At 47.6% G+C, this 13,074-nt stretch overlaps 1 protein-coding gene across 13 annotated transcripts in view; it reads right to left on the bottom strand.

The window, feature by feature from the left end:
* Window positions 1-13,074, bottom strand: part of DEPDC5 (DEP domain containing 5, GATOR1 subcomplex subunit) — a 155,889-nt gene that overhangs the window by 2,133 nt on the left and 140,682 nt on the right. For 9 of the 13 annotated variants that reach the window (XM_033233340.1, XM_033233339.1, XM_033233336.1 and 6 more), the window contains 3 exons: window positions 12,544-12,713; window positions 8,673-8,844; window positions 3,935-3,995 (listed from right to left, as the gene is read on the bottom strand). In XM_033233340.1, the coding sequence (XP_033089231.1) occupies window positions 3,935-3,995; window positions 8,673-8,844; window positions 12,544-12,713 (403 nt within the window). Of the gene's footprint in view, window positions 1-3,934; window positions 3,996-8,672; window positions 8,845-12,543; window positions 12,714-13,074 lie in introns of those variants that run through there. The other 4 variants (XM_033233349.1, XM_033233350.1, XR_004442408.1 and 1 more) reach the window with 3 other exon arrangements.

Here is a 13,074-nt window from a genome sequence, read left to right as displayed (position 1 = left end):
TGCATTCCATAATTTTTTACCGAAGAATACATGAAGTCAAATATGCAAACTACATGGGTAGGCTACTACGCACTGTAAGCTGCCTATCTACAGGCTGATTATATGATGAGGAGGTGGAGCTACCTCCACCTCCCGGGTTCAAGCAATTCTTGTGCGTCCAGCCTCCTGAGTAGCTGGGATTACAGGCGTGCGCCACCACGGCCACCTAATTTTTGTATTTTTAGTAGAGACAGGGTTTCACCATTTTGGCCAGGCTGGTCTTGAACTGCTGACCTCAGGTGATCCGCTTGCCTCGGTCTCCCAAAGTGCTGGGATTACAGGCGTGAGCTACCGCACCCAGCCTGCTTTCTCTCTACTTTCTAATTAAGGCTATTGATTTCCTTAGCATGCATCAGCCTGATCAAAGTAATTTTTCTTACCTCATTTCTTTCTTAGGTCACCAGGAAAGAACTTTATTTTTTATTATGAAAAGGCAATGCAACCACATGGTTCCTGGCCACCTGGCTGTCCACTCAGGGAGAATGCAAGCCAGAAACGCAGTAAGGGCAGGGTGCTCCTATCGCTGGGGAGGGGATATAATCATCTCCACCTGCCCTGAAGAAGATGAAGGAGGAGCTGTAGGTCACAGCCTAGGGGCTGAGGAAGATGAAGGAGGAGCTGTAGGTCTCAGCGTAGGGGCTGAGGAAGATGGACACTTTTCTAGCTCTTTCTGAGATGGACCTTATGGGGGGGCTATGTCGTTTAGAGCCACAGTTGCACTTAAAGCTCCACCCTACGCAAAAGCTACATATGAAAGTACTCTAGGCAGGCACCTTGCTAGGCATTAGAGAAGGAAACACAAATAGGAAAAAGCATACCCCTGCCCTCCAGGGGCCCCCAAGTCACTAGAATACAGAGTGTTTTGAAAGAAAGGGAAAGAGGAATTCAGAGAGGGAACATCTGGGAATCCCTGGAGGAAGACTCTGACAGGTGTAGAAGGTGCGAGAGGTGTAAGTGTGGAAGGTGGGAGAGGTTAGGTGTGGAAGGTGGGGGAGTTTAGGTGTGGAAGGTGGGGGGGTTTAGGTGTGGAAGGTGAGGGTGTTTAGGTGTGGAAGGTGGGGGGGTTTAGGTGTGGAAGGTGGGGGGATTTAGATGTGGAAGGTGAGGGTGTTTAGGTGTGGAAGGTGGGGGTGTTTAGCTGTGGAAGGTGGGGGGGTTTAGGTGTGGAAGGTGGGGGTTAGGTGTGGAAGGTGGGGGTTAGGTGTGGAAGGTGGGGGTTTAGGTGTGGAAGGTGGGGGGGTTTAGGTGTGGAAGGTGTGGGAAGGTTAGGTGTGGAAGGTGGGGGTTAGGTGTGGAAGGTGGGGGTTTAGGTGTGGAAGGTGAGGTTTAGGTGTGGAAGGTGGGGGTTTAGGTGTGGAAGGTGGGGGGTTTAGTGTGGAAGGTGGGGGGGTTTAGTTGTGGAAGGTGGGAGGGTTTAGGTGTGGAAGGGGGGGTTTAGGTGTAGAAGGTGGGGGGGTTTAGGTGTGGAAAACGGGGTTTAGTTGTGGAAGGTGGGAGGGTTTAGGTGTGGAAGGTGAGGTTTAGGTGTGGAAGGTGAGGGGTTTAGGTGTGGAAGGTGAGGGGAGAGTAGGTGTGGAAGGTGGAGGTACAGAAGGTGGGGGTTTAGGTGTGGAAGGTGGGGGTTTAGGTGTGGAAGGTGAGGGGTTTAGGTGTGGAAGGTGGGGGGTTTAGGTGTGGAAGGTGGGGGGAGAGTAGGTGTGGAAGGTGGAGGTACAGAAGGTGGGGGTTTAGGTGTGGAAGGTGGGGGTTTAGGTGTGGAAGGTGAGGGGGTTTACGTGTGGAAGGTGGGGGGTTTAGGTGTGGAAGGTGGGGGGAGAGTAGGTGTGGAAGGTGGAGGTACAGAAGGGGGGGTTTAGGTGTGGAAGGTGGGGGTTTAGGTGTGGAAGGTGAGGGGGTTTACGTGTGGAAGGTGGGGGGTTTAGGTGTGGAAGGTGGGGGGAGAGTAGGTGTGGAAGGTGGAGGTACAGAAGGTGGGGGTTTAGGTGTGGAAGGTGGGGGGTTTAGGTGTGGAAGGTGAGGGGTTTAGGTGTGGAAGGTGAGGGGAGAGTAGGTGTGGAAGGTGGAGGTACAGAAGGTGGGGGTTTAGGTGTGGAAGGTGGGGGTTTAGGTGTGGAAGGTGAGGGGTTTAGGTGTGGAAGGTGGGGGTTTAGGTGTGGAAGGTGGGGGGAGAGTAGGTGTGGAAGGTGGAGGTACAGAAGGTGGGGGTTTAGGTGTGGAAGGTAGGGGGTTTAGGTGAGGAGCACACTGCAGCAGGGTTTGTTACAATGAAGCAGAGGACTGGTGGGAAAAGAGGTGAGGGTATCTGTAGTAGAAAAAGCAGGCTGAGGAGGAAAGGACAATAGTTCCTGGGAAGACATGACCAGAATCTGGACTGAGGAGGATGAGGAGGAGAATGCGGTGAAGGAAAAAAGCAGATTTAACAAATAAAGGCCACGTTCTGAGTGATATCCCGCCAGCAGGGCAAGCAGAGTAAGAGCTACTTAGAAACTCGTGAGTTAGCAGGGTCCCCCCGGGTGATTGCTGTCTACTGAGGGCTCACGAGGTGCATCACCGGGCTCTCCAGAACATTAGAGAACTCGCCCGGCTTCCCCATGAGGGGTAAGAAAATGGAGGCTCACCAGTTCCAGAACTGCTCATGGTTCCTCAGCCAGATGCTGGTGGAGGTGGGAGTGGATAAGGCCCTTCTGCTTCCAGCATCAAGGCCCTTTCCCATTGACCACTGCACTCTCTACCTTCTGCCCCGAATCTGCACACCCACCATTAGTGGAAGGAGGAAATCAGCCACCCTTGCCTTCATTCCACAGCCTTTGCTAAGCACCTGAGCTAGGTCTATGAAGGGGTAGACCTTAGATGAAGGTCTAAGGTAAGTTGGGGCCATAGTGGGTGTAAAAGGCTAAATAGTCCTATGGCTGTATGAGTGTATATAGGCGGGTAGGGACTATAACAGCTGAAGACGCTTGAATAAGGAGATAACAGGACACTGGAGAAGGTGTAATGAGAGGATTACTGAAGCAAGAACAAGGGGCTTTGTTTTTACTATGACTACTAACATGAAGTGGCCATGAGATACCAGGCTGGTGATGTTTGGAGACAACACGGTCGGCTGGACTGGTCTAGGGGGAGACAGTGAAGTCTAGGACAGGCTTTTCCCTGGCACACATATTAGGTGCCAAGAAATATCTATTGACTCATCTATTGCTTTTTAACCATTCATCGTATTTTCTTTTTTTGTTGTTGTTTTTGAGACGGAGTCTTGCTCTGTTCTCTGTCGCCTAGGCTGGAGTGCAGTGGTGTGATCTTGGCTCACTGCAAGTTCTGCCTCCCAGGTTCACGCCATTCTCCTGCCTCAGCTTCCCGAGTAGCTGGGACTACAGGCGCCCACCACCACGCCCAGCTAATTTTTTTGTATTTTTAGTAGAGACGGGGTTTCACCGTGTTGGCCAGGATGGTCTCGATCACCTGACCTCGTGATCTACTCGCCTCGGCCTCCCAAAATGCTGGGATTACAGGCGTGAGCCACCGCGCCCAGCCCATTCATTGTATTTTCAACCTGCATTGGGCTCTTGACACATTTTTTGATTTTTCATTTTATATTATCTTCTGAATAGCTTGGCCTAGGGTCTTGTTGGAGGCTAAGGAGAGAGTTCTATGTTCTCCACTCAACTGGAAGAAGAAAATAATGAGGACTGAAAAACAACAGCTATGGGAACCAGGGAGGCAGCGCTAATCTCAAAAACCAACGTAAAGAGTCCTGTTGGAGACAAGCAGTGAATTTACCATTGGTGGAAGAGATCCCTTTCTCTAGGAATAAAAAAAATGGGTTTCACTTTGGTAACTGCTATTCAAGATAAACACCGATTTCCTTCCCACTCTTCACACTTGTTAAGGAACAAACCTGTGTGCAATGGCTTCCTGGAAGAGGTGCATTCGATCCCAGTACGTTTCCGGTTCAAAGCCTGAAAGGAAAAGAAGAATAAATATTGGATTGCGATCACAAGATTTGTAATTCTCTCTGGGCCAGTCTTCTGTACCCTTTACTACTCTTGGCAATCAGTCCCCTTGAGCCTAACCTTTGCTTCTCCATACTACGCCCTTTGGGAAAGATTTGCCTCCATCCTAAGGGTCAAAAAAAGGACAGCTGTGTGTTCACACCATCCCTTCCCCCAAGCTATAGCTGGGTCTAGGAAGGTGGAGTCCTCAGCAGCCAGTGTGAGCTACCAGAACTCAATATGAGGCTCATTCCAATGACTTCTTATACCCAAAGCTGAAAAGGAGTATATTAAAGTACAAACAGAAGATAAACTGTAAATGCATGCTAGTTGCCATGATCATACCACACTGCAGCCTTGAACTCCTGGACTCAAGTGATCCTCCTACCTTAGTCTCCCAAGTATCGAGGACCACAGACATGCACCACTATGCCTAAATTTGTTTTTTATTTTTATTTTTGAAGCAGAGTATTGCTCTGTTGCCCAGGCTGGAGTGCAGTGGTGCAATCTCGGCTCACTGCAACCTCCTCCTGCCAGGTTCAAGCGATTCTCATGCCTCAGCCTCCCGGGTAGCTGGGATTACAGGCACATGCCACCACACCAGGCTAATTTTTGTATTTTTAGTAGAGATGGGGTTTCAGCATGTTGGCCAGGCTGGTCTTGAACTCCTGACCTCAAGTGATCTGCCTGCCTTGGCCTCCCAAAGTGCTGGGATTACAGGCGTGAGCCACTGTGCCCGGCCGCAACTAATTTTTAAATTTTTAAATTTTTAAAATTTTTAAATTTTTTTGTAGAGATGACATCTCACTATGTTGTAATAGCTAGTCTTAAACTCCTGGCCTCAAGTGATCCTCCTGCCTCAAGCTCCCAAAATGCTGGGATTACAGGCATGAGCCACTGTGTCTGGACCATATAAGCTGCTTCTAAGGAACAACAACCACCCCTACTTTTTTTTTTTTTGAGACAAAGTTTTGTTCTTGTTGCCCAGGCTGGAGTACAATGGCACCATTTTGGCTCACTGCAACCTCCGCCTCCTAGGCTCAAGCGATTCTCCTGCCTCAGCCTCCCGAGTAGCTGAGATTACAGGCATGTGCCACCACAGCCAGCTAATTTTTGTGTTTTTAGTAAAGATGGGGTTTCGCCACATTGACCAGGCTGGTCTCGAACTGCTGACCTCAGGTGATCCACCTGCCTCGGCCTCCCAAAGTGCTGGGATTACAGGCATGAGACACTGTGCCCAGCCCACCTCCACTTTTTTGTATTACCAATCTTCTCACAAGAAAAGGCAAATATAAGCTCCATTTTGAGGGTAGGAAAATTGAAGCAAATAAATATAAAAATAAAAATTTGAGCTTGGTGTGGTGGCTCACACCTGTAATCCCAGCACTTAGGGAGGCTGAGGTGGGAGGATCACCTGAGGTCAGGAGTTTGAGACCAGCCTGGCCAACATGGTGAAACACTATCTCTACCAAAAATACAAAAATTAGCCAGGCGTGGTGGCGCATGCCTGTAATCCCAGCTATTCGGGAGGCTGAGGCAGGAGAATTGCTTGAACCCAGGAGGCGGAGGTTGCAGTGAGCTGAGATTGAACCACTGCACTCCAGCCTGGGCGACAGAGCAAGACTCCATCTCAAAAAACTAAAATAAAGTAAAATAAAATAAAAATTTGGGCCGGGCGCGGTGGCTCAAGCCTGTAATCCCAGCACTTTGGGAGGCCGAGACGGGCGGATCACGAGGTCAGCAGATCGAGACCATCCTGGCTAACACGGTGAAACCCCGTCTCTACTAAAAATACAAAAAACTAGCCGGGCGAGGTGGCGGGCGCCTGTAGTCCCAGCTACTCGGGAGGCTGAGGCAGGAGAACGGCGTAAACCCGGAAGGCGGAGCTTGCAGTGAGCTGAGATCCGGCCACTGCACTCCAGCCTGGGCGACAGAGCGAGACTCCGTCTCAAAAAAAAAAAAAAAAAAATTTGGCCAGGCGCAGTGGCTCACGCCTGTAATTCCAGCACTTTGGGAGGCCGAGGTGGATGGATCATGAGGTCAGGAGATCAAGACCATCCTGACTAACACGGTGAAATCCTGTCTCTACTAAAAATACAAAAAAAAATTAGCTGGGCATGGTGGTGGGCCCCTGTAGTACCAGCTATTCAAGAGGCTGAGGCAGAAGAATGGCATGAACCCCAGAGGCAGAGCTTGCAGTAAGCCAAGATTGCACCACTGCATTCCAGCCTGGGCGACCGAGCAAGACTCCGTCTCAGAAAATAAAAAATAAAAAAATAAAAATTTGAAGAGTGATTGGCTGGGGAGGAGAGCAGAAACGACAAGTCCCCTCCTCCATAACCCACTTCATTACTCCAGCCTCGTGCCTTCTGCAAGGCTGTTGCTGAGGACCAAGAGTGGACAGGGGAGGGAGGAGGGCCGGGGAAGTTTGGACGACCATAGCATGGGAGCCCAGGTTGCTCTGAGGAAGGAGGTGCTGAGGCCTGAGGTGGTAATTGCACAGCCATCTCAAAGACCAGAGTGCCTGTGGTGCTTTTGTTAATCTTTCTACATTTGGAATTTTCTGCCTGTGATGGATTTGAGGATTTGGGGCAACTAAAGAGCAAAAAGCAGCCAGGCACGGTGGCTCACGCCTATAATCCCAGCACTTTGGGAAGCCAAGGAGGGCGGATTACCTGAGGTCAGGAGTTCAAGACCTGCCTGGCCAACACAGTGAAACCCCATCTCTACAAAAATACAAAAAAAATTACCCGGGCATGATGGCGTGTGCCTGTAATCCCAGCTACTCAGGAGGCTGAGGCAGGAGAATCGCTTGGATTGGGAAGTGGAGGTTGCAGTGAGACGACATCACGCCACTGTACTCCAGCCTGGGTGACAAAGCGAGACTCCGTCACACTCACACACACACACACACACGGCAAAAAGCAAAACAGACTTTGGCTTTAAACAGAAAATCCACACACAGCACATTCTTGTCAGATTTTTAAGATTTTGAATTTGCTGCTATAGGAAATGGCAAGAACGGGAAGAGAAGAGGCACAGAAGCAAGAAAATCGATTTTCAGATTCAAATCCTTACTCCTTTAAACTGGGACCCTTTCTGCAGCTGTAACCATGGCAACCAACAGAGGCTGCTGGTCTTGAAGACTGAGTTACAACTGGCAGGGAAAAACAACTTGCATGAAAATGTCCTCCAACACCAGCCCTGTGGGCAACCCTGTGCTTTTATAGCAAAGGTGGAAAACCCCGAAAGAGCCTTTGGACAGTGTCGGGGGAAGATATCTCTGTCTCTTCAACATAATAAAAACAATAGTACCAGGAGCTGCTTGGCTTAAAACGGTCCCATATGAACACAATCATCTGGCATTTCAGGACTGCATAAATGGTCCTCTGTCAGCCATACCACTGTGAGGTTAAACAAGAACGTGTGTGTTTCAAGGGGGCTTTGTAAGCTCTGTGTGTCCCACAATCTATAGCCTCCAGCAGGTAGTTCCTCTGTGGGGCTTGCTTGGGACCCCGATTATCACTTAGAACACTGTGTCTATAAAAAAATATCTTCCAAACTAAACAAAACACACACAGATGGGCTTTTGGAAGAAAAGCTGTTTGCACCATGAGGGCGGCCTGTCACATGGAAATTGCAGGAATACTTAGCTTGGCCTAATCCACCTGGGGAGACCTCCTTATCTTTTGGGCCAGTTCCTGCCACTGATCACGACACAGACTTACAAGGGCACAAGAAGAAAGCATCTCCCTTACGTCAATCGTTATTTCTTTCACAGTTCTAATCTTTATACCTGAGAAACCTCAGGGCTCCTGACGTATCAGCATCAACCCTAGCTTTACGTTTTAAAAAAGATCATCTGTGAACTCATCGAAAGCTTTGTAGGAGCTATTTATACATGCATCCGGAACGAGCCCTTGGTGATAAAAAGCTATATGCTGTGTCAAGTGCAGCTTGTCTTTGATCTGTCCTAAACCTGCCCTCAGGGTTCTGGGGGTCTGGGGTGGAGCAGCAGGTCCAGGCTGACCCTGGGTATTCTCTTTCTGATTGACAACCTTTCCCAGAGGGAAGGGCTCTGATTTGGGTCCTGCTATCATCCTCTGATCCTGCTTTGTCTTCCCTGAGATGCATGACTCGAGTCACATGCACTGTTCCAGAGGCTGACACGCCACAGCTTTGCAGAAAAGGATGCTGTTTCCTGTTTTGCTTTTCATGCCCTCCCTTTCCTGGCCTTTTTGCATGAAATAGCATATGCAAGTCTCCCGTGAGGTTTAATTCCCTGCAGCCCAAATCAGTTAGGCTGGAGCATATGAAAGGAGAGCGTGGGAGAACACCAGTGCTGCCTGTGATTCACAGAGTTTAGTGTCCTCTCCCACCCACCACTCTGCTCCAGGCAGCTCTTGACACTCTCATTTTAGGAATAAGGAATTCGAGACTCAGAGACATGAAATGATTTGTCCAGGGTTATCCAGCCACTAAATCAAGAACCGGATCCTTTAGAAAACCTTGATCCTTTTGGCCCCCTGTTGAAAGGTTCTCCCTTTTCCCTAGCCGTGTTGACTGGATACCCAGAGTGGTGTCCTTGGTAGGGACGGGGTCTTACTGGTTGAGACAGAACCGCCAGAAGGGAGTATTTCTTACTATCAAACAGGTGCTCGCTGCCCTCCTTTAGCAAGCAGCTGATGTTGAGTGGGATGAAGAGCTGGGCACGAAGGGGGTCGCCATACAGGTAACTGGGCAGTGCAAAAGGCCCCTCCAAAACTGGGACCAACAAAAAGCCACAGGAGGTGGCTTTCCGATGCCAACCTTGGACCTGGCAGAAAGTACAAAAACAGACAATATCATCTGCAAGTTCTTTCAAACAAAAGAAAATACTTCCCAAGGAACAAACCCTCCAGAAAGGCAGCATGCACATTGATTGGCATGCTCATTTATTCATGTTTGCTGGCTGCAAATTGGTCCTGGACAGGCAAAAATGCAGTTTAACATCCTGACAAATACTAGAAAAACTGTGAGCTAAGCACACAGCTCCTCTTTACAGCCCAAACTTCTGCACTTTCGGTGTTTCTTTTAAAAAGAACGGTCTGCACAGAGTTGAAATCCTTCCTATTCTAGGGGATGTTGGAGAAAGGTCACAGGACGGAGGTTAAGTCCTTCTAATTTTGTCTTTTTTTTTTTTTTTTTTTGAGACAGTCTTGCTCTGTTGCCCAGGCTGAAGTACAGTGGCCAGATCTCAGCTCACTGCAACCTCCACCTCCCGGGTTCAAGAATTCTCCCGCCTGAGACTTCCGGGTAGCTGGGACTACAGGCGTGCACTACCATGCCCAGTTAATTTTTGTATTTTTAGTAGAGACGGGGTTTCGCCAGTTGGCCAGGATGGTCTCGAACTCCTGACTCAGGTGATCTGCCGGCCTCAGTCTCCCAAATGCTAGGTTTATAGGCATGAGCCACTGCACCCAGCCTAATTTTGTACTTTACCAGGAACTTAAGTTCAAAGTAGCTGAGAGAAATGTGACGCAGGGTGGAAAATGACCATGGTGGCTTCTGATAATGGTAAACCCTGATCTGACAGAGTGAGAGCCACTCTCTGGCAGACTACCAAATCCTATCTGTCCAAAGATGAGAACAAAAGTTACTGGGGCAAAAAGATAAACCTACTATCAATAACATTTTCTTAGGGAACAGTGCAATTTTCTAGATCTTGAGATACTCTTTTTAACCATAAAAATGATGTATGTTAAAAAATAAAAAAGTTGATTGATGTGGCTCTGGCATACAGATGATTTTTTTTTTTTTTTTTTTTGAGGCGGAGTCTCGCTCTGTCGCCCAGACTGGAGTGCAGTGGCCAGATCTCAGCTCACTGCAAGCTCCGCCTCCCGGGTTTACGCCATTCTCCTGCCTCAGCCTCCTGAGTAGCTGGGACTACAGGCGCCCGCCACCTCGCCCGGCTCGTTTTTGTATTTTTAGTAGAGATGGGGTTTCACCGTGTTAGCCAGGATGGTCTCGATCTCCTGACCTCGTGATCCGCCCGTCTCGGCCTCCCAAAGTGCTGGGATTACAGGCTTGAGCCACCGCGCCCGGCCATACAGATGATTTTTATGTCAAGTATTATTTCCAAAAAACTACAGTTGGGACATAGCTTGACTTAAACAAATGATTATGTAAAAAATTAAAGGATAGCACCCTTATCTTTTCTCTCAGGAATGTTCATAACAAAAATAACAAAAAAAAGCTGAGATCTCCATTTGACCGAAATAATTCCTAAGGCTTGGTCAAAATCTAATTTTTAACAAATGGGGACACTGTCTTAAAATAATAATTAACTTACATACACTAAAGTTTTAAAAGCTTAGTAAAATAATGATAAAGAGAGCTTTCAGTGGGTTTTACATGAACAGATGTGAAAAGTGTACTTTATGGAGACAGTTGCTAAATTCCTCTAAGGAAATGAACACTGTCTCTCCTGCCCAACTGTAACTATGTGTGTGTGTCTATGAATGCTGTGGTCATGCTGTTTTGGGATATGCTTATCTAGTAGGGCCAGCAAGGAGAGTGCTTATGCCTACTGGGTCAGACAGCTAGTTTTACCTGAAAGAAGTGGTCACGCTGGTATCAGTGAGCTGGGGAAGGGCTAGTGTCCTCTGTGAGCTGAGCAGAATGAGCAGTGGGCTGTCTTTTTTCATTTGGACCTTAAGGATGTTCCCCAGATGGGAGTCTTTCCAAGGGAGGGGTCTTTGAAGATGCTAACGCCATGTGGAGGCAGACAGAGACCCAGACAAATTGCTTTCCCAGGATACCATGTTTTGTGGGATAAAACTTGGCCTATGAGCTCTGGACAAAAAAATATATATATATATATAAAACCTGCTGGCCCATGCTGTACTAATTTCTCTTTGCTTATCTCCTCGCTTTTAGTAAACTCTTTTTGAACTTCCCAGCTGTTCTCTGCTGTATGAAGAGATGGCTGGGCTGGTGTTGAGAGAAGTAAGATTCAGTAGAAGCCACAGAAGAATATTCTTTTTGGCTATATTGGAGAGTGTATAAAAAGGAGTGGCAGACTATAAAGATGGTTAAGGAGCGCTCCTGGAACATACTGACAACTTGGCTAAGGAGTGAGCACTGAGATGGGGGATGGTCAGGGATGGCTTCTTAGTGTAGGAGCAATGAATGGCCTGATTAGAGACGCAGGCCAGGATGAAACAGAAGGAGAAAGGACAGGCAGGAAGGCCAGTTAAAACAGGGCTTCTCAACCTTGGCACTTGTGACATCTTGGGCTGGTTATTCTTTGTTGTGGGGGCTGCCCTGAGCATTACAGGATGGTGAGCAGCATTGCTGGTCTCTACCCACTAGACGCCAGTAGCACCCACCCTGTCCTCACCCCTTTCTTTTTCTTTTTCTTTTTTCAAGATGAAGTCTCGCTCTGTCACCCAGGCTGGAGTGCAGTAGCACGATCTCAGCCCACTACAACCTCTATCTCCCAGGTTCAAGTGATTTTTGTGCCTCAGCTTCTTGAGTAGCTGGGACTACAGGCGTGCACTACCATGCCTGGGTAATTCTTACGTTTTCAGAAGAGACAGGGTTTCACCATGTTGGCCAGGCTAGTCTCTAACTTCTGACCTTGAGTGATCTGCCTGCCTCGGCCTCCCAAGGCGTGAGCCACTGTGCCCAGCCACCCCCTTCTATCTTCAGATATTGCCAAATGATCCCGGATGGCAAAATCGCCCCAGGTAAAGAACCACTGAGTTCAAAGCAGTGATGTTTATTAACAGGGGACTGGTTAACTATGGTGTAAACAAATAATAGAATACTCTCCAGCCCTTAAAAACAATGAAGCAAAAAAAAAACAAACAAAAATCCCAATAACAATAATAAAAAAAATTCCAAGGCAGATTTATTTGTACTGACAAGGAACACATAGGTGATAGAAAAAATGCAATGTAAGTAGTATGTATCCAATGCTACCGTCTCTGTTGAAAAAAAAGTAATATGATTTTGTTCATGCTTAGAATCTCTCTGGAAATGTACTCAACAAAGCGGTAGTGGTGGCTGCTTTTAGATGAAAGTCCCAGGGAATGAAAGTGGGAAACAGACTTACTTTTCACTCTAAACCAGTGATTCTCAACAGGAAGCAATACTCCACCTTCCTGGGAGAGCATTGTGGCAATATCTGGAGACATTCTGATTACCACACCTGGGGCTTGCTACTAGCATTTAGTGGGTAGAGGCTAGGGTTGTTGCTCAATTTCCTATAAGATGTAGGACTCCCCCACAGAGAATTATCTGGCCTCAGATGTCAACAGTGCCAAGGCTAAGAAACCCTGATTCTACCCTTTTTGATCACTTGAAATTTTCACTATGTTTAAATTTTTTAAAAAGGTTACTCCAGTAGTCCTAATGAATGGTAATAAGAGCCTGAACTAAAAAATTACAGTGACATGAATCTCTATCAAGCATCTCCATGCCCCACTGTGAGGTGAGCCAAAGGCCCGACGACATGCATGAAGGTTCTCACCATCTCAAAGAGTACTGCTGCGGTCACCGCCATCCAGTGCAGCTTGATCTCAAAGGCTGCATTCAGAGAAAAGTTGCCATGGTAATAACAGCTGCACCACTCCAGCCGGTCTGTGCGGTTGTTCACGTCAACATCCAGGGTCACAGTCCTCTGCTCTGGGACAGTGGCAGCTATGTCAGCACACAGGAGGGGCCCCAAGAGAGCGAGAAAAGGAGTGGGATGAAGAACAAACAACTAAGTATCCAGATATGAAACTATATACAAGATGTTATTGCATGTATAGCATGTACAATGCCTAAAAGAAAACTGCAGATTCTAGAAGTTTCCTGGAAATCATCTAGACTAGAGATTTGAAAACTTTCTGTAAAAGGCCCCATTATAAATATTTCACATTTTGTGAGACATATGGTTTCTGTTGCAACTACTCAACTCTGCTATTGTAGTGCAAAAGCAGCCACAAACGTTACATAATGAATGTGCTTGGCTATATTCCAATAAAACTTTATAAAAGCAGACTGAGTTTTAGGGTGG

The sequence above is a fragment of the Trachypithecus francoisi genome, unplaced genomic scaffold (assembly GCF_009764315.1).
Source record: "Trachypithecus francoisi isolate TF-2019V2 unplaced genomic scaffold, Tfra_2.0 Lachesis_group14, whole genome shotgun sequence".
NCBI classification, from domain to species: domain Eukaryota; kingdom Metazoa; phylum Chordata; class Mammalia; order Primates; family Cercopithecidae; genus Trachypithecus; species Trachypithecus francoisi.
This window is presented reverse-complemented; position numbering and strand designations above follow the sequence as displayed.